The sequence below is a fragment of the Scyliorhinus torazame genome, chromosome 16 (genome assembly GCF_047496885.1).
Source record: "Scyliorhinus torazame isolate Kashiwa2021f chromosome 16, sScyTor2.1, whole genome shotgun sequence".
In the NCBI taxonomy this organism is placed as follows: domain Eukaryota; kingdom Metazoa; phylum Chordata; class Chondrichthyes; order Carcharhiniformes; family Scyliorhinidae; genus Scyliorhinus; species Scyliorhinus torazame.
The window spans coordinates 33007482-33028941 of NC_092722.1; the positions used below are offsets into that span (position 1 = coordinate 33007482).

Consider the following 21460-nt stretch of genomic DNA (forward strand, 5'->3'; position numbering starts at 1 on the left):
CACTACTTCCTCTATTTCAATCTGTGCTCCCAGTCCCACCCTTTCCTGCTCCTCCACCTTGGGAAATTCCAGCCGGTCCAGAAAGCCCATCATTCTCTCCCTCCCATCCGGGGGTTGAGCTTCGTATAATTTTTTATAAAATGCCTTGAACACTCCATTCACTCTCTCCGCTCCCTGCTCCATCTCTCCTTCCTCATCCCTCACTCCCCCTATTTCCCTCGCTGCTCCCCTTTTCCTCAATTGGTGGGCCAGCAACCTGCTCGCCTTCTCCCCATATTCGTACTGTACACCCTGTGCCTTCCTCCACTGTGCCTCTGCAGTACCCGTTGTCAGCAAGTCAAATTCTACGTGTAGCCTTTGCCTTTCCCTGTACAGTCCCTCCTCCGGTGCCTCCGCATATTGCCTGTCCACCCTCAGAAGTTCTTGCAGCAACCGCTCCCGTTCCCTACTCTCCTGCTTTCCTTTATGTGCCCTAATTGATATCAGCTCCCCTCTAACCACTGCCTTCAGTGCCTCCCAGACCACTCCCACCTGGACCTCCCCATTGTCATTGAGTTCCAAGTACTTTTCAATGCACCCCCTCGCCCTTAGACACACCCCCTCATCTGCCATTAGTCCCATGTCCATTCTCCAGGGTGGGCGCCCTTCTGTTTCCTCCCCTATCTCTAAGTCCACCCAATGTGGAGCGTGATCCGAAATGGCTATAGCCGTATACGCCGTTCCCCTCACCTTCGGGATCAACGCCCTTCCCAAAACAAAAAAGTCTATTCGCGAATAGACTTTGTGGACATAGGAGAAAAACGAAAACTCCTTACTCCTAGGTCTGCTAAATCTCCACTGGTCTACTCCTCCCATCTGCTCCATAAAATCTTTAAGCACCTTGGCTGCTGCCGGCCTCCTTCCAGTCCTGGACCTCGACCTGTCCAGCCCTGGTTCCAACACCGTATTGAAATCTCCCCCCATTACCAACTTTCCCACCTCTAGTTCCGGGATGCGTCCTAGCATACGCCTCATAAAATTGGCATCATCCCAGTTCGGGGCATATAAGTTTACCAAAACCACCGTCTCCCCCTGTAGTTTGCCACTCACCATCACGTATCTGCCCCCGCTATCCGCCACTATAGTCTTTGCCTCAAACATTACCCGCTTCCCCACTAACATAGCCACCCCCCCTGTTTTTCGCATCTAGCCCCGAATGGAACACCTGCCCCACCCAACCTTTGCGTAGTCTCACCTGGTCTATCAGTTTCAAGTGCGTTTCCTGTAACATAACCACGTCTGCCTTAAGTTTCTTAAGGTGTGCGAGTACCCGTGCCCTCTTTATCGGCCCGTTCAGCCCTTTCGCGTTCCACGTGATCAGCTGGGTTGGGGGGCTTTTTACCCCCCCCCCCCCCTTGTCGATTAGCCATCCCCTTTTTCCAGCTCCTCACCCGGTTCTCACGCAGCTGTGTCCCCCCCAGGCGGTGCCTCCCCGCCCATCCCACCCCATACCAGTTCCCCCCTCTCCCCAGCAGCAGCAGCCCAATAATTCCCCCCTCCCACCCCCCCCGCTAGATCCCCCACTAGCGTAGTTACACCCCCCATGTTGCTCCCAGAAATCAGCAAACTGGCCGACCTCGGCTTCCCCCCCGTGACCTCGGCTCGCACCGTGCGATGCCCCCTCCTTCCTGCTTCCCTATTCCCGCCATGATTATCATAGCGCGGGAACCGAGCCCGCGCTTCCCCCTTGGCCCTGCCCCCAATGGCCAACGCCCCATCTCTTCCACCTCCTTTCCTCCCCCCACCACCTCCTGTGGAAGAGAGAAAAGTTACCACATCGCAGGATTAATAACACAAAACTCCTCTTTCCCCCCTTCTTCGCCCCCCATACTCGCCCCACTTTGTTTCAAACGTTCTTTTTTTTAATAACCCGCTCATTCCAATTTTTCTTCCACGATAAAAGTCCATGCCTCATCCGCCGTCTCAAAGTAGTGGTGCCTCCCTTGATATGTGACCCACAGTCTTGCCGGTTGCAGCATTCCGAATTTTATCTTTTTGTGAAGCACCGCCTTGGCCCGATTAAAGCTCGCCCTCCTTCTCGCCACCTCCGCACTCCAGTCTTGGTATACGCGGATCACCGCGTTCTCCCACTTACTGCTCCGAGTTTTCTTTGCCCATCTAAGGACCATCTCTCTGTCCTTAAAACGGAGGAATCTCACCACTATGGCTCCAGGAATTTCTCCTGCTCTCGGTCCTCGCGCCATCACTCGGTATGCTCCCTCCACCTCCACCGGACCCGCCGGGGCCTCCGCTCCCATTAACGAGTGCAGCATCGTGCTCACATATGCCCCGACGTCCGCTCCCTCCGCACCTTCAGGAAGGCCAAGAATCCTTAGGTTGTTCCTCCTCGCGTTGTTCTCCAGCGCCTCCAGCCTTTCCACACATCGTTTATGGTGTGCCTCGTGCACCTCCGTCTTCACCACCAGGCCCTGTATGTCGTCCTCATTCTCGGCAGCCTTTGCCTTCACGACCCGAAGCTCCCGCTCCTGGGTCTTTTGCTCCTCCTTTAGCCCTTCGATCGCCTGTAATATCGGGGCCAACAGCTCCTTCTTCATTTCCTTTTTGAGTTCTTCCACGCATCGTTTCAAAAACTCGTGTTGTTCTGGGCCCCATATTAAACTGCCACCTTCCGACGCCATCTTGGTTTTTGCTTGCCTTCCTTGCCGCTGCTCTAAAGGATCCACCGCAATCCGGCCACCTTCCTCTCCTTTTTCCATCCGTATCCAGGGGCGATTCCCTTCTGGTTCACCGCACAGTACTTTTAGCCGTTAAAATTGCCGTTGGGGCTCTTATTAAGAGCCCAAAAGTCCGTTACACCGGGAGCTGCCGAAACGTGCGACTCAGCTGGTCATCGCCGCACCCGGAAGTCGTGGCACTGCTCTCTGTCAACTTATTTTGCAAGTGGATAACCTATAATCGATTTGTTTCATGCCTCATTCTGAAGTGTGTACGGTGCTGCTGTTCGCACGTTCTTTTGTACTCTGCATTGAACTTGGGTTGATCGCCTTGTACTAAATAAATGATATATTGGGCTCTTAAGTTACAGATTGTGATGCAATACAATTCTGCTGTTGATGGCCCACAGCAGCTTCTGAATGCCCAGTTTTAGGCTAATAAGTTTATCCTACATTTTTACATTTCTCACAGTTGAACATTTTATCCACAGTGGGCTATGTTTCACCTTGTCTGGGTTTGGTTTAGCACTCAATTCACATGAGTTCAGGCGTTTTCTTTCAAAACTTGAGCACTTAATGCACACTGACACTTCAATGCAGTACTGAGGGAGTGCTCGTTGTTAGAAAGTTGCAAGAAACTTAAAGCCAGGCTCCGTCCACTTGCCTGCTCAATTTGGTGCAAATTAGCTTGGCAGTGTTAAGAGAAGAGTCCTGGGCATTATAAACCGTCAGTTAGCTAGCACCACCTAAAATAGCCTGAGATGATTCATCTGATTACTGTTTGTGGGATCTTTCAGGAAATTTGTTGCTTGTTCAAAATGAATAGGTTTGTGATTCTTAAGGATGTAGGAAGCTTTCAATCATTTATATGCTGCAAGTTTCAGTTTAATGGATGATTACAAAGGAGAGTACATATGAACATACACAAATTAGGAACAGGAGTAGGTCACCCGGCCCCCTGAGCTTGCTCTGCTATTTAATAAGATCGTGACTGATCTAATTTTAATCTCGACTTCACATTCCTACCAATCCTCAATAACCTTTAACCCCCTTGTTTATCAAGAATTTATCTTCTTCTGTATTAAAGATATTCAAAGCTCTGCAGTAACCACATTTTGTGGAAGAGAATTCCAAAGCCTCACGATCCTCCGAGAGAAATATTTTCCACATCTCGGTCTTAAATGGGCAACCCCTTCGTTTTAAACAGTGGCCCCTAGTTTCTGATTCATCCTTTCCACGTCCACCTCAAGTCCCCACAAGATCTTGTGTTTCAATCAAGTCACCTCTTAATCGGGTGGCACAGTGGTTAGCACTTCTGCCTGACAGCGCTGAGGACCCGGGTTCGATCCCAGCCCCGGATCACTGTTCGTGTGGAACATTCTCCCCGTGTCTGAGTGGGTCTCACCCCCACAACACAAAGATGTTCAAGTTAGGTGGATTGGCCAGGCTAAATTGCCCCTTAATTGGAAAAAAATAATTGGGTACTCTAAATTTATTTAAAAAAACAAAACAAAACAAAGAAACAAAACAGAAGAAAAAGTCACCTCCTACTCTTCTAAAGTTCTAAATACAAGCCCAGCCTGCCCAGCTTTTCCTCATAAGACAACGTGCTCATTCCAGGTATTAATCTAGTAAACCTTCTCTGACTGCTTCTAATGTGTTTACATCTTTCCTTAAATAAGGAGACCAATACTATACAGACCACTACTGTGCACAGTGTTCCAGGTGTGGTCTCACTGATATAACTGGAGTGGAACCTCCCTACTCTTGTATTCAATTCCCCTGACAAACCATAACATTCTATTAGTTTCCTAATTACTTGCTGTACCTGCATGCTAATCTTTTGCGATTCATGTACTAGGACACCCAGATCCCTCTGCACCTCAGAGCTTTGCAATCTCTTCCATTTAGATAATATGTTTTTTTATTTGTCCTGCCAAAAGGGATGACCTCCCATTTTCCCACATTATATTCCATTTACCAGATCTTTATCCACTCACCTAATCTATCTCTATCCTTTTGTAGTCTCCTTATGTCCTCTTCTGAACTTACTTCCCTACTTATCTTTGTGCTGTCAGCAAATTTGGCAACCATACCATCGTTCCCTTCATACAAATGATAAAGAGTTGAGATTCCAGCACTGATTCCTATGGCACACCACTCGTTGCATCCTGCCAACCAGAAAATGATCCATTAGGGTGAGATCCATCTGTTTCCTGTTAGCTAGCCACTCTTCTCAATATCAATATGTTGCCTTCTACACCATGAACTATTATTTTCCGCATTAATCTTTGATGAGGTACCTTAGCAAATGCCTTCTGAAAATTTGTACTGGACATCCACCAGTTCCCCTTTATCCACAGCACTTGTTGCTGAACTCCAATAAATATGATTTCCATTTCACAAAATCATGTTGACTCTGTCTGATTTCGTTGAATTTATCGAAGTGCCATGTTATAACATTTAACATTTTGCCTCTGGCAAATGTTCAGCTAACTGGCCTATAGTTTACTGTTTTCTTGCTCCCTCCTTTTTGAATAAAGGAGTTACATTAGCTACTTTCCAATCTAATGGAACCTTCCCTGAATCTATGTGAATTTTGGAAAATTAAAACCAATGCATCAATATTTAATTAGCCACTACTTTTAAAACCTTCGGATGAAATCATGCATAATATCTGTTTAATTCATCTGCCATCTCCTAGTTTTCCATTATTAACTCCCTGACTCATTTTCATTGGGGCTAATGCCCACTTTGGTAACTCTTTTCTTAAATATCTATAGAAACTCTTCTAGTAACTTTGTCTCGTATTCTAATTTTTTCCATCATTCTTTGCTGTATTTATATTCTGATGTGGAGATGCCGGCGTTGGACTGGGGTGGGCACAGTAAGAAGTCTTACAACAGTTAAAATCCAACAGGTTTATTTGGAGTCACTAGCTTTCGGAGCATAGCTCCTTCATCACTCACCTGATGAGTATGAAGCCTAGCTCCTTCCTCATACTCTATGAAGAGTCTTTTTTCTAGTTCTACCTATGTTATTGGGTACCTACGTGGATCATGACAACTGGATCCTCCCTCCCCCCATTTCAAGTTCCTCTCAAGCTTTGAGCATATGTCCTGAACGCTGGCATGCAACACAGCTGTTTGGACTCTCACACTTTGCTACAGAGGTCGGTGTTAATCGCCCTCACTATACTGTCCCCCTACTACCACTGCATTCCTTTTTGTTCACCATGGCTTCCTGTGCCATGGTGCCATGGTCAGTTTGTTCATCCACCCTGCAACCCCCACTCTCATCCAAACAAGCTGAGAGAATCTCCAACCTATTGAACAATTGCAGAGGCTGACACTTCTACCCTGTGGGTCCCCTTATTTGCCTCGCTCACAGTTTCATCCTCCTGTCCCTGACTACGGACATCAGAAGACCCTATCCTAAGTGGTGTGACTGCCGTCTGGTATAAAGCATTCTGATAACATTCCCCATTCCTGATGTGTCTCAGTCTGCTGCTCCATTTTCAGCTTGATAACTGAGCCGAAGCTCCTCGAGCTGCAAACATTTGCTGTAGACACCACCTCATACTTTATCCTTTTCACAAAATGTTTTATGAAATGTTCTGCTGGGGTGCTAAGTATTACTTAAGCAAGTACAGGCAAGACTTTGTTTCACAAGTTTTTTTTATTCAGGAAGGTTTGTATGTTGATGGGAATGTAACAACAAATGGTGACTGTCAGTGTAAAGAAGGAAATCTTTAGTTTACTGTTTGAAATTGAGCTTCACAGAATTTTGGAACAGTGGGAAGATTTGAATGTAACTAAATAGTCTGTGCTAAGTGGCATCACATTAAACTACTTCTATGATGCGGAGTATTAAGCTAACTATTTTTTGAAAGCAATAAATCATAAACTGTTGACCGAATTATTCTTTGTGTCTTCGCCCACCAGCATTATCAGAATTTCCAATTATTGGGTGCCTGGTGTTTGCTGAACAGCCTCTACCTGATCCTGAACCTCAGTCCTACAGCACTGGCAGACAAGGGTAAAGAAAAAGATCCATTGGCTGCACTGCGAGTCCGTGACATTGCTGCCCGTGTGAAGGAAGGAGCTGGGTCCCCCAAACTAGCACCTGTTAAAGGGTCAGTGAAGAATCCATGGATAAGGTTCCTTAATTACCGATGTTTTAAAATGGTGGCTCGGAAATATAATAACATGTAATGAACTGGTACGCTTTAGCTTCCAGCCTGAAATAGTGATTTGTCGTTCATTCTGCAACAATGCTGTGCTTAACTGCAAATAAAAATGGCAAATTCTGAAACTACATAGCAGAGCAGATAGATAATGAATCTCTTGGGGTGGAACGACAGCGCAGTGGTTAGCACTGCTGCCTATGGTGCTGAGGACCCGGGTTCGATCCCGGCTCCGGGTCACTGTCTGTGTGGAGTTTGCAAATTCTCCTCTTGTCTACATGGGTTTCACTCCCACAACCCAAACATGTGCAGGTTAGGTGGATTGGCCACGCTAAATTGCGCTTTAATTGGGAAAAAAATAATTGGGTACTCTAAATTTATTTTAAAAAATGATGATGGGCCTCTTACTAAACATGACATTAGACATCTAATTTTTCAGATGCTTGTTTTAATCCCAGATTCCCAGTGGTCCCAGATTTTCTAATGCTTCTATGTAATTGCACTTGGTTTGTTTTCATTATTTTAGCTTTATTTTGTTGACAGTTTGGGCAATGTTTATATTCAACCCCTGAAATAGGGCAGCAGAGGGGCACGAGAGAGCGATGGGGCACTAATTCATGCTGCCAGTTATCTCTTATGAGATCCAATTCATGCTTGTGGCTAGTGCAGAAAGATTGGCATTAATGTCCAGAGAAAATATGGCAGAGACTTGGGAACAGGTCTCAAGCCTGTAACCTCATAATGAGAAATTGCAGGGAAATAACTGCAGAATTGTGATCAACTAAATGGGACCTGGCTAAATTTCTATTAACGATACTTTTGTTGTTTGTTTTCTGTACAGTGAATGATTTGAAATGCTGCAAACCGATCCTTACTGCAACTATTTATCAAGGGTTGATATTAATCTGGATTTGTTTCCCCCTGCAGGCATCAAGGATTTGGTGTCCTGTCTGTGGTGCTAGCTAATCATGCTATCAAACTGTTGACATCACTCTTTCAGGATCTGCAAGTAGAGGCCCTTTACCGGGTAAGTGGAGCTCCTGTGTATATTGTAGTGGGGAGGCCCCTATTATATTGCTGAAAAAAGAAACATGTCTCTTGCAAAATAGCTTCTCAAGTTCTTCTGACGCCGTGTAGTAACAGTTGTTAGCCTGGATCTCGGATTCACTGGGGGAATATAATGGTTGAAGAGGTGACATGTAATCAGGTTGAATGCATGAGGGATTGTGTATGAAAAATAAGCATGATGGACTGGAATTTATATCACGGCTGTATCCCAAAATGCATTGCAACCATCGAAGTGCACTGCTGCAATGTAGTTTGCACACGGCCCCAGATTGTGACCGAATTGAGTGTTTTAGTGGTGTTGGTTGAGGGATAAATATTGGAATAGGTCATCTGAGAGAACTCTCACTCTCTTGTGTTTTCAGAAATTGTGTGCAGAAAATCATAATGGGTGAATTTTGATTTCAACAGGTTTGGAGAGGTGATGGACCTCCTGCAGAGCTAGATATCATGGCACAGAGTTCATCTATTCAACGTGTGCAGAGACTGATTGAATCTGTCCCCCTCACCAACTTGCTTTTCACGCTGTTGTCGACATCTTACAGAAAGGTAACCACTTGCACCACAGAGAGTCACAGTAGAGAATGAATAAAATGGCTCACCTTGTCTGTGGTTTCTCTTTGATAAAGCAATCCAAAGCTCATGCCACTACCCGATTCTCTCCCAATAGTCTCGTATTGTTCCAAAACGAATTACGTTGCTCTGCTCTCTCCTCATAATTCTGTGTCCTAGAACCATAGCAATGTTATATTGCAGAAAGAGGCCATTCAGCCTATTGTGTTTGTGCTGGCCAAGAAAGAGATAAATGAAACTAGCTGTTCATTTTAATTCCATTTTCCAGCACCTGGTCTGTAGCCTTGCAGGTTACAACACTTTAGATCGAGGTACCTTTTAAATAAGTTGAGCGTTCCAGCTTCAACCACCAACATAGACAGGGAATTCTAGATGCCCACCGTTCTCTCGGCAAAAAAGTGTTCCTCGTATCCCATCTTATCCCGCTACGAATCACATTTAATCTATGTCCCCTAATAATTAACCCCATAGCTAGGGGAAACAAATCTTTCCTGTCTACTCTGTCTAGGCCCCTCATAATTTTGTACACCACAATTAGGTCACTCCTTAGCCTTCTGTGTTGTAAGGAAAAAACCCCGAGCTTATCCAATTTCTCAAAGCTGCAGTTTTCAAGCCCTGGCAACATTCTTGTACATCTCCTCTGCACTCTCCAGAGCAATTAGGCACTTCCTGTAATATGACTAGAACAGTACACCAAACTGCAGATGTGGCCTAACCAGCGTTTTATACATTTCTATCATGACATTCCTATTTTTATATTCAATACCTCACCCAATAAAGGAAGGCATTCCGTATGCTTTCTTGACAACCTTGTCCACCTGTCCTGCCACCTTCAAGGACCTGTGGACATGCACTCCAAGTGTCTCACTTCCTCAATCCCTCTCAATATTCTGTTTATTAAGTGCATCAATCCAGAACTAATCCTAGTTGGTTGCTCGCTCTACATAGAACTGTATGAATCTAAAACTCATCTCAAAGCCCAGCATTCTCTCCCCATAGCCCTGTATCGATGCAAAACTTATCACGCTGCTCATCCTTCTCCCTGTAGCTCTGTATCTTCCTTTGCTTCAGATATTTGGCTATTATTTTCAGAAGCGATATGGTGGTCTCAACCAATCCCTATGGAAGGATATTTTATGCTCCAGCAGCCACTGAATTCTAGCCTCTCCTCACCTTGTTATCTTAGTCATTTAACTGGAGGAAATACCCGTTCCCTGTTCCCTGTCAAAGCGCTTCAAAATTTTGAAATTCTATATTAAATCTTTCTACTTCAGTAGAAATTGTCCAATATCCCCAAGTCTCTCATTGTTATAGTTTCCTGTTATTCTCACTGTGGGGTCTTATGTCATTGCTGTCCAGTCTCCTACAAGCACACATCTAGAAACAGAATTATTCTAATTCCTTGTCTCTTTTCTCTCCATAGGCTTGTGTCCTTCAGCGTCAACGGAAAGGCTCTGTGAGTAGTGATGTCAGTGCATCCACTGATTCAAACACTTACTATGAAGATGATTTCAGCAGCACCGAAGAAGATAGTAGCCAAGGTACCAACAGCGGGGTGGCGGTGGCATAGTGGTATTGTCACTGGACTAGTAAACCAGAGACCCAGAATAATGCTCTGGACCCAGGTTCAAATCCTGCCATTGCAGATGGCGAAATTTGAATTCAATAAACATCTGGAATTAAAAGTCTGACGATGACCATGAAACCATTGTCAATTGTCGCAAAAACCTATCTGATTCACTAATGTCCTTTAGGGAAGGAAATCTGCCATCCTTACCCGGTCTGGCCGACATGTGACTCCAGACCCACAGTAATGTGGATGACTCTTAACTGCCCCCTCAAAGGCAATTAAGGATGGGCAATAAATACCTGAGAGGCCCAAGTCCCATGAACGAATAAAAAAAAAAGCAAATCTCCGGAATTATGTATGATACTAGTGATGGGTGAGACTGAGTTTAGGTGCCATGAATCAGTGTAGTTCATGTGTTTCGCTCAAACTTAAGACAGATTTCCAAGGTATAAAATTGTGCCTGTTTTGCAATAAAATTCTAACATGCATATTCATTAAATATTTATAAATCAGGCCAGTGAAGTTTACATCCAGTAATTGGTGTGCGAGTGTACACTCTTCCAGTGACACGTTCTGTCTGAGTATTTAGTAATTTCCAGTGCTAAGAATCTCGGGCTCTTTTAATAAGAACAAACAAAGTTAAAAGGAGATCTGATTGAGTTGTTCAAAATATGATTAGATAAATCCAGGAGGGGGGAAGAATTACAATGATTTGGTAGCTGGAAGGCATAAATCACCAATAGGATAAAGGTAAAGGTTAGGATTTTTTAAAATGCAGAGGGCTGTTAAACAATGGTGGAATCAGAATTCATTAGCTTTTAGAGTGGATAAATATTTGCAAAAATATATATAAGATAGTGTGTAGAAAGCTGGGGTGTAAGACTAATTGAATAACTCTTTCAGGGAGCTGTTGCAAGCATGATGGGCTGAATGTTTTCCCACTGGACTGTAAATTTCTGCAATTTTATTTTGTGGTTGTAATTCACTAATAACCACGCGACCTATGGGTTCTCCTATCGAAGTATCTTTTTGTTATTTAACCTGCCCTTGATGAAAGTGCTGCATCTTTGCGTTACATACATTGCAGATGATGACAGTGAGCCAATTCTTGGCCAGTGGTTTGAGGAGACCATCTCTCCCAGCAAGGAGAAATCAGCCCCTCCCCCTCCTCCTCCACCACCTCCTTTGGAGAGTTCCCCACGATTGAAGAGTCCAAATAAGCAGTGTGCTGGAGAGAATGGCAACATACTGGCGAGTCGCAGAGATCCTGAACTGGTGAGTGGTATCCAACGGCAATTAGGTGAAAGTTAAAGATAAACTGTCTTTGAGAAATCTGGGCAAATATTTCAGTTGTCCGCTGTTGAAGATTGAGTCATGGAAAGGGTGTAGATGTTACAACATGAAAACAGATCATTTGACCTATGTCAGTGCTTACTCTTCATTGTGACCAAGTAGTCTGCATCACCTGTAGTCACATTGTTCCCATCGGCGTTTATTCCATTTTTCTTTAAATAATTTTAAAAGGAAGCTGAACAGGTACTTGTGGATGGGGAACCTTCAGGGTTACAGACAAAAGGCTGGAGTGTATGGATAAACTCGACTACTCTTTTCAGTGAGTCAGCACAGGCACAATAGATTCTATCATTTTATCCCATCTCATTGCGAATGCTGACATTGTTTCTGCCTCAACTACTAACTGGAAGTGAATGCCACAGCTCTCAATTTTTCTGTGGAAAAGAGGGTAGATTTTGCCTCCTGCCTAAATCTTTCACATTAAGCTGAATTGCTGCCTTGAAAATTTTGTGAACCATCCCCTAAATCCCTCTGCTCTTCCACAGCACTGAATCTACTTCCGTTCTAAGTACAGTTACTGTTATTAGCTTTTGTTTTAACCAAAATGTATCACCTCATCCATACATTGAATTTTATCTGGCACTTTTTAGTCCATTTTCCAATCTGATCACCTTCTGATGCCTACTTTCTAAATAATTAACCATACCTGTCTGATAGCATCTTACAAAATGGCCCCATAACTTAATCTTCGTGGGTGCTATTATTCGTTCTCCACTACCCTGAATAAACTCATCCCTAATTTCTTTTGTCTCCTGCCCTGGTTTTAAAAAAAACAAAATTTAGAGTACCCAATTCTTTTTTTCCAATTAAGGGGCAATTTAGCGTGGCCAATCTGCCTACCCTGCACATCTTTGGGTTTGTGGGGGTGAGACTTGCGCAGACGCGGGGAGAATGTGCAAACTCCATACCGACAGTGACCCGGAGCTGGGATCGAAATCCGGTCCTCGGCCCTGTCCTGGTTTTAAATCCACATTACTATTCCCTTCTTAATTCTATACCTCTTCATTTTATAATAACTGTCTGAGCAGTACATAGGTGAGAGACTTTTCTAACCTTTGTGTGTATGGCATTCACTGCATTTCCACAATTTTAAAAATGTGTTTGTGGTATGTGACATCACAAACAAGGCCTGCATTTATTGCCTGTTCCTAAATGTCCTTGGGAGGCTAAGTGGTGAGCTATCTTCTTGAACCGCTTCCAGTCTTATTTGTTTGGGTACACCTACAGTTGCTTTCTAACTTATGTTTTTTCGATTATGAACATGATAACTCTGCTTCGGTGCAGTTCATAGGGCACCACTGGCTATCAGATACCTTGCCTGGCAAAGGTGCCAACAGGATACTTGCATCAGACACCAATCCTCACCACTGGTTCGTGAATGGGTATATTCCAGCTGTGATCACCATAAAGATATCAGAATTTACAATTCTGCCTGGTTATTTCCTCCTTTAAGGATGCTGAGGTCAATTTATAACTTTGGAGTTGCTGCTCTGAAGAGTTTACCTCATTGTCTAGGCATTGATTCAGAAATATTCTGGCCTGTAAAGCTAGCAACAGGCCATTATTTCCATTAACATTTAAAATTAAGAAGCACATAATTGAGGAGTTAGCAGGGGATAGCTTTTTCACAGCTTTGCTGTTTACATGTAAAACTGAATGTTAGAATTAGATATCCATTCGGGGCTATTGTAAGTGGCATTGACATTGGTGAAGAGGTTGCTGGAGAATGAGGATGATTGACCGCTCATTAAATCTGCATATTTTCAATATTTAAAAAAATTTGTTTTACAGTTTCTGAGCCTGTCCTCAAGTATTTTTAATTTAATTACATCTTCAATGCTCAACTCGAGGAACAACTTTATACGGAATTACTTGAGTGTTTCTCTGACTGAACAGCACATGATGACGTTAGCCAGCATCATTAAAGATGTGGACAAAGATGGAACAAAAGGTCAGCAATCTTTTTTAGTGATGGCAACCAACTAGCTGTAGCTGGAATTCAGAAGAAACAGGCTGCTCAAACCTTAGACATTGGTTGTGTCCGCTAAGTCTAATTTTTGAAGTGAGTTGCTGTCGGCTCACTCACTGGCTTTGTATGTTGCAATGCATTGTAATGGAGTGAGTAATTAGGACTATGGACCTTGTGTCTGTCTATCGACCATAAAAGGAGACCCACTTGTCTATTATATTGTGAGAAAGGATTCATGTACAGAGGAAATGAGTAACTGGTTGACAATTGTATTGTGATACCAAAGGACTAATAAAACAACATGAATAAATCAGATAAATATACTCCAGAAAGCCTGTCTGGTTTTCAGGGGATATGGGGAAAGAACACTGGAGTGAGACTAATTGGCTGGATCTTTCAAATCTGTCACAGCATGATGGACTTCCTATGCTAAATGCTTTTAATCAAAACAAAAATAAAATACACTGGATGCTGGCAATCTGAAATAAAACAGAAAATGCTGGAAATGCTCGGCAAGTCAGGCAGCATCTGTGAAATGAAAAACTGTTAACATTTGAGGTCAATGACCTTTCATCAGAACTGGGGAAATGCAGTGGAATCAGTTGTGAGAAACAAACTTAATCACGGCTTCTTGAAAATAAATTAATAAATGCTAGCTAACCGTTTCAGAATCTGCCTTACCAAAGGACTTCTGTGTTGAAATCCCAGGTAGATGTTGGAAAATCCTATACCATAGGATACTTATAGACTGGGAGAAAGCTTTGTCCAAAATTCCATATGAAAAGTTGCAACACAAGCTTAAGATAATGGCTATCCCCTGAAACCCCGTGCAGTGATCATGGCCAACTCACCTAACCTGCACATCTTTGGACTGTGGGAGGAAACCTGAGCACCCGGAGGAAACCCACGCAGACAAGAGAAGAATATGCAATATCCACACAGTCACCCAAGGTTGGAATCAAACCCGGGTTCCTGGCGTTGTGAGGCAGCAGTGCTGACCACTGTGCCCCTGTGCTACTCTGACTGCTCTCTTAAAGCCTTGATAAGTGGCTTCCATTTTGAAAAATTTGTTTTTTCACATATTTGGATAACATATGTTTTGTATTGTTGTGCCCCTCAGTCTCCTTTCTTCTTGATATTCAAAATTTTTATTTTTTCATAGGGTCATCGGATGAGGAGTTTGCAGCTGCAATATATCACTTTAACCATTCTATGGTCACCTCTGACCTTCCATCACCTATCCTGCAGGTGAGTTTGCAGTCTGTGTGTGTGATAATCAATGTCAACAATATGCTTTTAGTGTGTATATTTTCCTGACCTGCCAATTATTCCACCATGTGATATTGAAAATGAATGATAATGCATTTCTTGATATCTGTGACATGGCCACCTGTGAATAACATAAGTTTGTGTGTTCAAAATGGAAATTGATATTGAAGATTACTGGCCAGAATGGCAGCCCTGTGGCACTGCATATGAGTGGGGCAGCAGGGAGGGCTGAATGATTGACTTTCTGGCCACGTGCTTTCTGTGTTTCTCTACTGTGTATGGTTTGGATTGCAACACACGATTCTCATGTCCCAACCTCTAATGTTGTGCGACAAGTTCTTTCAGTTTTTTTGCTGATGTACCTTTCCCATTGCTCAATGTATGCAGACCCCGCCACCACTTCAAATCAACATCCGTCATGCTTTGACCAGTGTGCAGTGTCGATCCAGAAACTCAGCATTGCATCTACTGTGTCAATATGGGTTTACCCAAAATGTGGTGAGAATGTGTAACTTTTAACCACAGAGTGCTTGAAGTGCAGAGCGAAATGGATTTCAAGGAGGCAAGATAAGCATATGAGGGAGAATGGAGTAGAGGCTTACGTTGATAGTTAGATGTGGAAAGGCAGGTGGAGGCTTGAGTAGGGCATAAATGCTGCTGTGGGCCAGATAATCTGTTTCTGTGCAGTATGTCCTATGTAATATGAAAGATTTAAAATTGTTATTAGCCAGGGTTTAGAGAACCCCAAAGTGTATCATGGAGTTCACCTGACCCACAACCTTTACTAGATTGTGGTATGGGGAGCGCACGGCCCACTCTACAGGTGTGGTACAGCAGAAATAGAAAAGTAATTTTTAAAGCAAAACAATGTTTATTCTGTGAACTCTAGTTAACCTTTTTGAAACATACAGTGAACATTTTAGCAACCATCAATTCAAATATAACCCCCAAAGAATGTAACATTAAGTAATCCTTAATAACTTCCCAAACAACATCCAGAAGACAGAAGAAACACCTTTTAACAGAAGCACATCAGGTTTACATTCACTACTGAAAACATTTATAATTCTGAATTCACCAAATGATCAAGAGATAGTCTTTTCATGGCAGAGAGATCAACAGTACACCTGCTCTGTCTGGCTTCAGCTCCAACACTGAAAACAAAACTAAAACACACCCAGCAAACAGCCTAAAACGAAAGTAAGAAGCTGACAGACAGCCCATCTCCACCCATTCTCTGACATCACTGCAGTAGTAAACACCCATTTCTTAAAGGTACTCTCACTACAGCTAATAATGTACACACCCATTTATTTATTTTAGAAAAAATATATTTTATTAAAGATTTTCAAACACAATTTTTCCACTTTACAAATCAACATAAGAGATAACACAATAACTAATAAGTAACATTATTTAAATAAAGTAGTGAACTAGCAAAGTAACAAAAAATAGTGCTCTCCCCCCCCCCCCGGGCTGCTGCTGCTGCTGATCTATTTGCCCTTAACATTCCGCGAGATAGTCAAGGAACGGTTCCCACCACCTGGAGAACCCCTGAACCGATCCTCTCAACACAAACTTCATCCGTTCCAGTTTTATGAACCCTGCCATGTTGTTTATCCAGGCCTCCACGCCGGGGGGTTTTGTTTCCTTCCACATAAGTAAGATCCTTCGCCGGGCTACCAGGGACGCAAAGGCCAGAATATCGGCCTCTTTCGATTCCTGCACTCCCGGCTCCTCCGCTACCCCAAATATAGCTAACCCCCAGCCTGGCTTGACCCGGACCTTCACCACCTTTGAGATCACCCTTGCCACTCCCCTCCAGTACTCATCCAGTGCCGGACGCGACCAAAACATATGTGTGTGGTTCGCCGGGCTTCCTAAGCAACTCCCGCACCTGTCCTCCACTCTGAAGAACCTGCTCGGCCTTGCTCCCGTCATGTGTGCTCTGTGTAGAACCTTGAATTGCATCAGGCTAAGCCTGGCACACGAGGAAGAGGAATTTACCCTACTTAGGGCATCAGCCCACAGCCCCTCCTCAATCTCCTCTCCCAGCTCTTCTTCCTATTTTCCTTTCAGCTCCTCTACCAGCGCCTCCCCATCGTCTCTCATCTCCTGATATATTTCGGACACTTTGCCCTCCCCGACCCATACCCCCGAAATCACTCTATCCTGGATCCTCTGTGTCGGGAGCAGCGGAAATTCCCTCACCTGTTGCCTCGTAAACGCCCTCACTTGCATATATCTAAAGATATTCCCCGGTGGCAACTCATACTTTTCCTCCAGCGCTCCCAGGCTCGCAAACTCCCCGTCAATAAGCAAGTCTCTCAATCTCCTAATTCCTGCCCGATGCCAGCTCTGGAACCCTCCGTCCATTCTTCCTGGGACAAACCTATGGTTATTCCTGATCGGGGACCACACCGAGGCACCAGTCACCCCTCTATGTCGCCTCCATTGCCCCCAGATCCTTAAGGTTGCCACCACCACTGGGTTTGTGGTATACCTTTTTGGGGAAAGCGGTAGCGGCGCCGTCACCAGCGCCTTTAGGCTCGTTCCTTTCCATCTCCAGCCTCTTCCACGCCACCCCCTCTCCCTCCCTCATCCACTTGCAAACCATCGCCACATTGGCGGCCCAGTAATAGTCGTCCAGATTCGGCAACGCCAGTCCCCCTCTGTCCCTGCTGCGCTGCAGGAACCCCCTCCTTACCCTCGGGGTCTTCCCTGCCCACACAAAACTCATAACACTCCTATCTATTTTCTTAAAAAAGGCCTTAGTGATCAAAATGGGGAGACATTGAAACACAAAAAGAAACCTTGGGAGGACCATCATCTTTACCGCCTGCACTCTGCCCGCCAGTGAGAGCGGCAGAATATCCCACCTCTTGAAATCCTCCTCCATCTGCTCCACCAGCCGCGTCAGATTGAGTTTGTGTAGAGTTCCCCAGCTCTTGGCTACCTGAATCCCCAGATATCGGAAGCTCCTTTCCACTCGCCTTAACGGCAGGGCGTCTATCCCTCCCCTGATCCCTGGGGTGTACTACAAAAAGCTCACTCTTCCCCATATTAAGCCTATATCCCGAAAAATCTCCAAACTCCCTCAATATCTGCATAACCTCTGTCATCCCTTCCACAGGATCCGCCACATACAGCAGTAGGTCATCTGTGTAGAGTGACACTCGATGTTCCTCTCCCCCTCTAACCACCCCCCTCCATTTCCTAGAGTCTCTCAACGCTATGGCCAGTGGTTCAATTGCCAGCGCGAACAGTAGTGGGGACAGGGGGCACCCCTGCCTTGTTCCCCAATGTAACCAAAAATACTCCGATCTCTGCCGATTTGTGACTACACTTGCCACTGGGGCCCCATAGAGGAGTTTGACCCAACTGACAAACCCCTCCGCTGGGGGCATCATTATCACCCCCAGGTCTGGGATACGTCCCAGCATCCGCTTCATAAATCCCATGTCGTCCCAGTTCGGGGCATATACATTTAACAGCACGACCTCCTTTCCCTGCAATCTACCACTCACCATCACATATCTACCACCGTTGTCCACCACTATATTCCTAACCTCGAACGACACCCGTTTCCCCACCAGTATCGCCACCCCTCTATTTTTCGCGTCCAACCCTGAGTGGAACACCTGTCCCACCCATTCTTTCCTTAACCTAACCTGATCCGCCACCTTCAGATGCGTCTCCTGAAGCATGACCACGTCTGCCTTCAGTCCTTTTAAGTGCGCGAACACTCGGGCCCTCTTAATCGGCCCATTTAGGCCCCTCACATTCCACGTGATCAGCCGGATTGGTGGCGCCCCCCCCCCCCCCCCCCGTCGTCGTCTAGCCACCCCCTATTCTAGGCCAGTCCCCCCCGTCCAGGTCCCGCGCACCCACCCGTCCCCCAGGCGGCGCACTCCCGTCCCGACCACTTCTTCCCTTGCCAGCTCCCTCTCACTCACAGCAACAGCAACCCAGTTGACCCCCCCCCCCCTCCCCCCCCCGCCCCGGGCTAGATCCCCATCTAGCATGGTTACTCCCCCCATGATGCTTCCGAAAGTCAGCTGACTCTAACTGACCCCGGCTTCCCCCGCTCTCCTTGACCCCCCCCCCGTGTGTGGAACTCTCATCCTCCTTGCGCCTATCTTTCCGCCATCATCTCCCTAGCGCGGGAAAAAACCCGCGCTTTCCTGGATCGGCCCCGCCCCCCATGGCGCAGCTCCCCCATTCCCCATCCCTCCCCACTCTCTTTTTCCACCGGCGCCCACATTTCTCAGTGTCCCCCCGTCAAGAAGAGAGAAAACCCCGTCTTTCGTCCCGATACTGTGAACCTCCCATTCCCCAATTTACATTTCTATACACCAACATCGTCATCTCCCCACAGCATCAGTCCCTCAGTTCTGGTCCAATTTCTCTTCTTGGATGAAGGTCCATGCCTCATCCGACGTTTCAAAGTAGTAATGTTTGCCTTGGTGCGTGACCCACAATTGCGCCAGCTGCAGCATCCCAAACTTTATTTTCTTCTTGTGAAGCACCGCCTTGGCCCGATTAAAGCTCGCCATCCTTCTCGCCACCTCCGCGCTTCAGTCCTGATACACTCGTATCACCGCATTCTCCCACCTGCTACTCCGTACCTTCTTGGCCCAGCTCAAAACCGCCTCTCTGTCGGTGAATCGGTGAAATCTCACCACTATCGCCCTTGGTGGTTCTCCAGCCTTTGGTCTCCTCACAAGGACCCGGTGAGCCCCTTCCACATCCCGAGGGCCCGAGGGGGCCTCAGCTCCCATTAGCGAACGGAGCATCGTGCTCACATAAGCCCCAACTTCAGCTCCCTCCACTCCCTCGGGGAGACCCAGAATCGTGAGGTTCTTTCTCCTCGAGCAGTTCTCCAGGACTTCGAGCCTTTCGATACACCTCTTGTGTAGCGCCTCGTGCGTCTCCGTTTTTACCGCTAGGCCCAGAATCTCATCCTCGTTCTCAGATGCCTTCGCCTTCACCCCACGGAGCTTTATCACCTGGGCCTTTTGCGTTTCTTTTAGCCCTTCGATTGCCAATAACATCGGCGCCAGCACCTCCTTCTTTAATTCCTCCACACACCGTCGGAGGAATTCCTGCTGGTCCGGGCCCCATGTCGTCTGGGCTCCATCCGTCGCCATCTTGCTTCTTCCTTCTCTTCTCTGCCGCTGCTCCAAAGGATCCTTCGCAATCTGGCAAACTACCACCGATCCTTTCCATACACACCCGGGGGGACTCCTTCCTTCGTCACCCTACACTGGGTTTGGTCCAAAAAAAATTCCATTGGGGCTCCCAAAAAGAGCCCAAAAGTCCGTTAGAACGGGAGCTGCCGAAACGTGCGGCTTAGCAGTGCATCGACGCAACCGGAAGTCTACACACCCATTTATAAACACCCATTTCTTAAAGGTACTCTCACATGACAAAATAAACATTGGAATATTTGCAAAAGGAATATTGCTTTCACTCTTGAATCCTGCTGTAGGATAACTGTTTGGGGTAAGCTGGGTGCTTGGGTTGTGCTCAAGTGCATTTGATGCTTGTTACTAAGTAAATGTCTGTCTCAGTCCCAGATACTACTTTGTTAATTTTTAAGAAGGTTTATGTGATTGATACTGGTTTTATAATACTGTTGGTGGTGCTGATACTAATGATTGGTGTGACAAAGTTTCAGACATCAGATAATCAGGATCATGACAACAAACTGCTTTTTGTTATTATATTCACAGCATTGCACAATACACCACAAGTATAGTTGGCAAATTCTGAACAGAGATAAAGCAGCATCTTTGGTGATCCTTTTTTTGAGGTCCCAGTCTGTGCTACCTACGATATCTATTTGTTGACTGCCCATTTCCTTCCTGATCAACCACACTATAGATTATTTTGCTTATAATTTTTGAGCGTTTCATTATTTTTATCTTGGAGTTGTAACCCATATTCTTTTCAAGCTGAAAAAACAAGGTTAATATTGTTTATTTGAACTATTCTCCATCTTGTAAGGTGGTATAGTGGCTTACTAACATAGCCGTTTCTCATTTCACAGCACGTTACCAGTTTTGCACAACAATTGAACTGAATTCCATATATACTATTGCGCTGATTAACAGTCTGGTATTGTGCATGATTGTGTATTATTGTGGTAATCACATTTGACATAATGGCGTTAACTATATGGTATTTTACTCAGAACACTCTGCTGCAGCAGCTGGGGATCGCGCCATTCTCTGAGGGTCCATGGCCATTGTACATCCACTCACAAAGCCTCTCTGTGCTATCACGCCTGCTCTTAATCTGGCAGCACAAAGCCAGTGCACAGGGTGAGCCAGATGTACCAGAGTGTATGAAAATCTGGGAAAGGTAAGGTCATCTTAATACTAACAGAACTCTTAATTAAACGAGATTGAGGGAACCCGAAGAGTCCTGTCATGCATCATGCCTTGCTGTTCTCCTGAATGAACAGCAGGATTAATGTTTCTAGTTATAGAATATACAGTGCAGAAGGAGGCCATTCAGCCCATCAAGTCTGCAGCGACCCATCAGTCACTTCCACCCTATCCCCGTAACCCAATAACCCCTCCGAACCATTTTGATCACTAAGGGCAATTTATCATGGCCAATCCACCTAACCTGCACGTCTTTGGACTGTGGGAGGAAACCGGAGCACCCGGAGCAAACCCACGCACACACGGGGAGAACGTGCAGACTCCGCACAGACAGTGACCCAATGGGGAATCGAACCTGGGACCCTGGCG

At 45.4% G+C, this 21460-nt stretch overlaps 1 protein-coding gene across 6 annotated transcripts in view; it reads left to right on the forward strand.

Moving 5' to 3' along the window:
• The window catches only part of ubr4 (ubiquitin protein ligase E3 component n-recognin 4), a 227614-nt gene that overhangs the window by 37675 nt on the left and 168479 nt on the right, over nucleotides 1-21460 (forward strand). For all 6 annotated transcript variants that reach the window (XM_072478202.1, XM_072478203.1, XM_072478204.1 and 3 more), the window contains exons 11-18: nucleotides 6659-6849; nucleotides 7828-7927; nucleotides 8377-8514; nucleotides 9962-10079; nucleotides 11196-11383; nucleotides 13253-13412; nucleotides 14593-14678; nucleotides 20896-21065. In XM_072478202.1, the coding sequence (XP_072334303.1) occupies nucleotides 6659-6849; nucleotides 7828-7927; nucleotides 8377-8514; nucleotides 9962-10079; nucleotides 11196-11383; nucleotides 13253-13412; nucleotides 14593-14678; nucleotides 20896-21065 (1151 nt within the window). The remainder of the gene's footprint in view (nucleotides 1-6658; nucleotides 6850-7827; nucleotides 7928-8376; nucleotides 8515-9961; nucleotides 10080-11195; nucleotides 11384-13252; nucleotides 13413-14592; nucleotides 14679-20895; nucleotides 21066-21460) is intronic.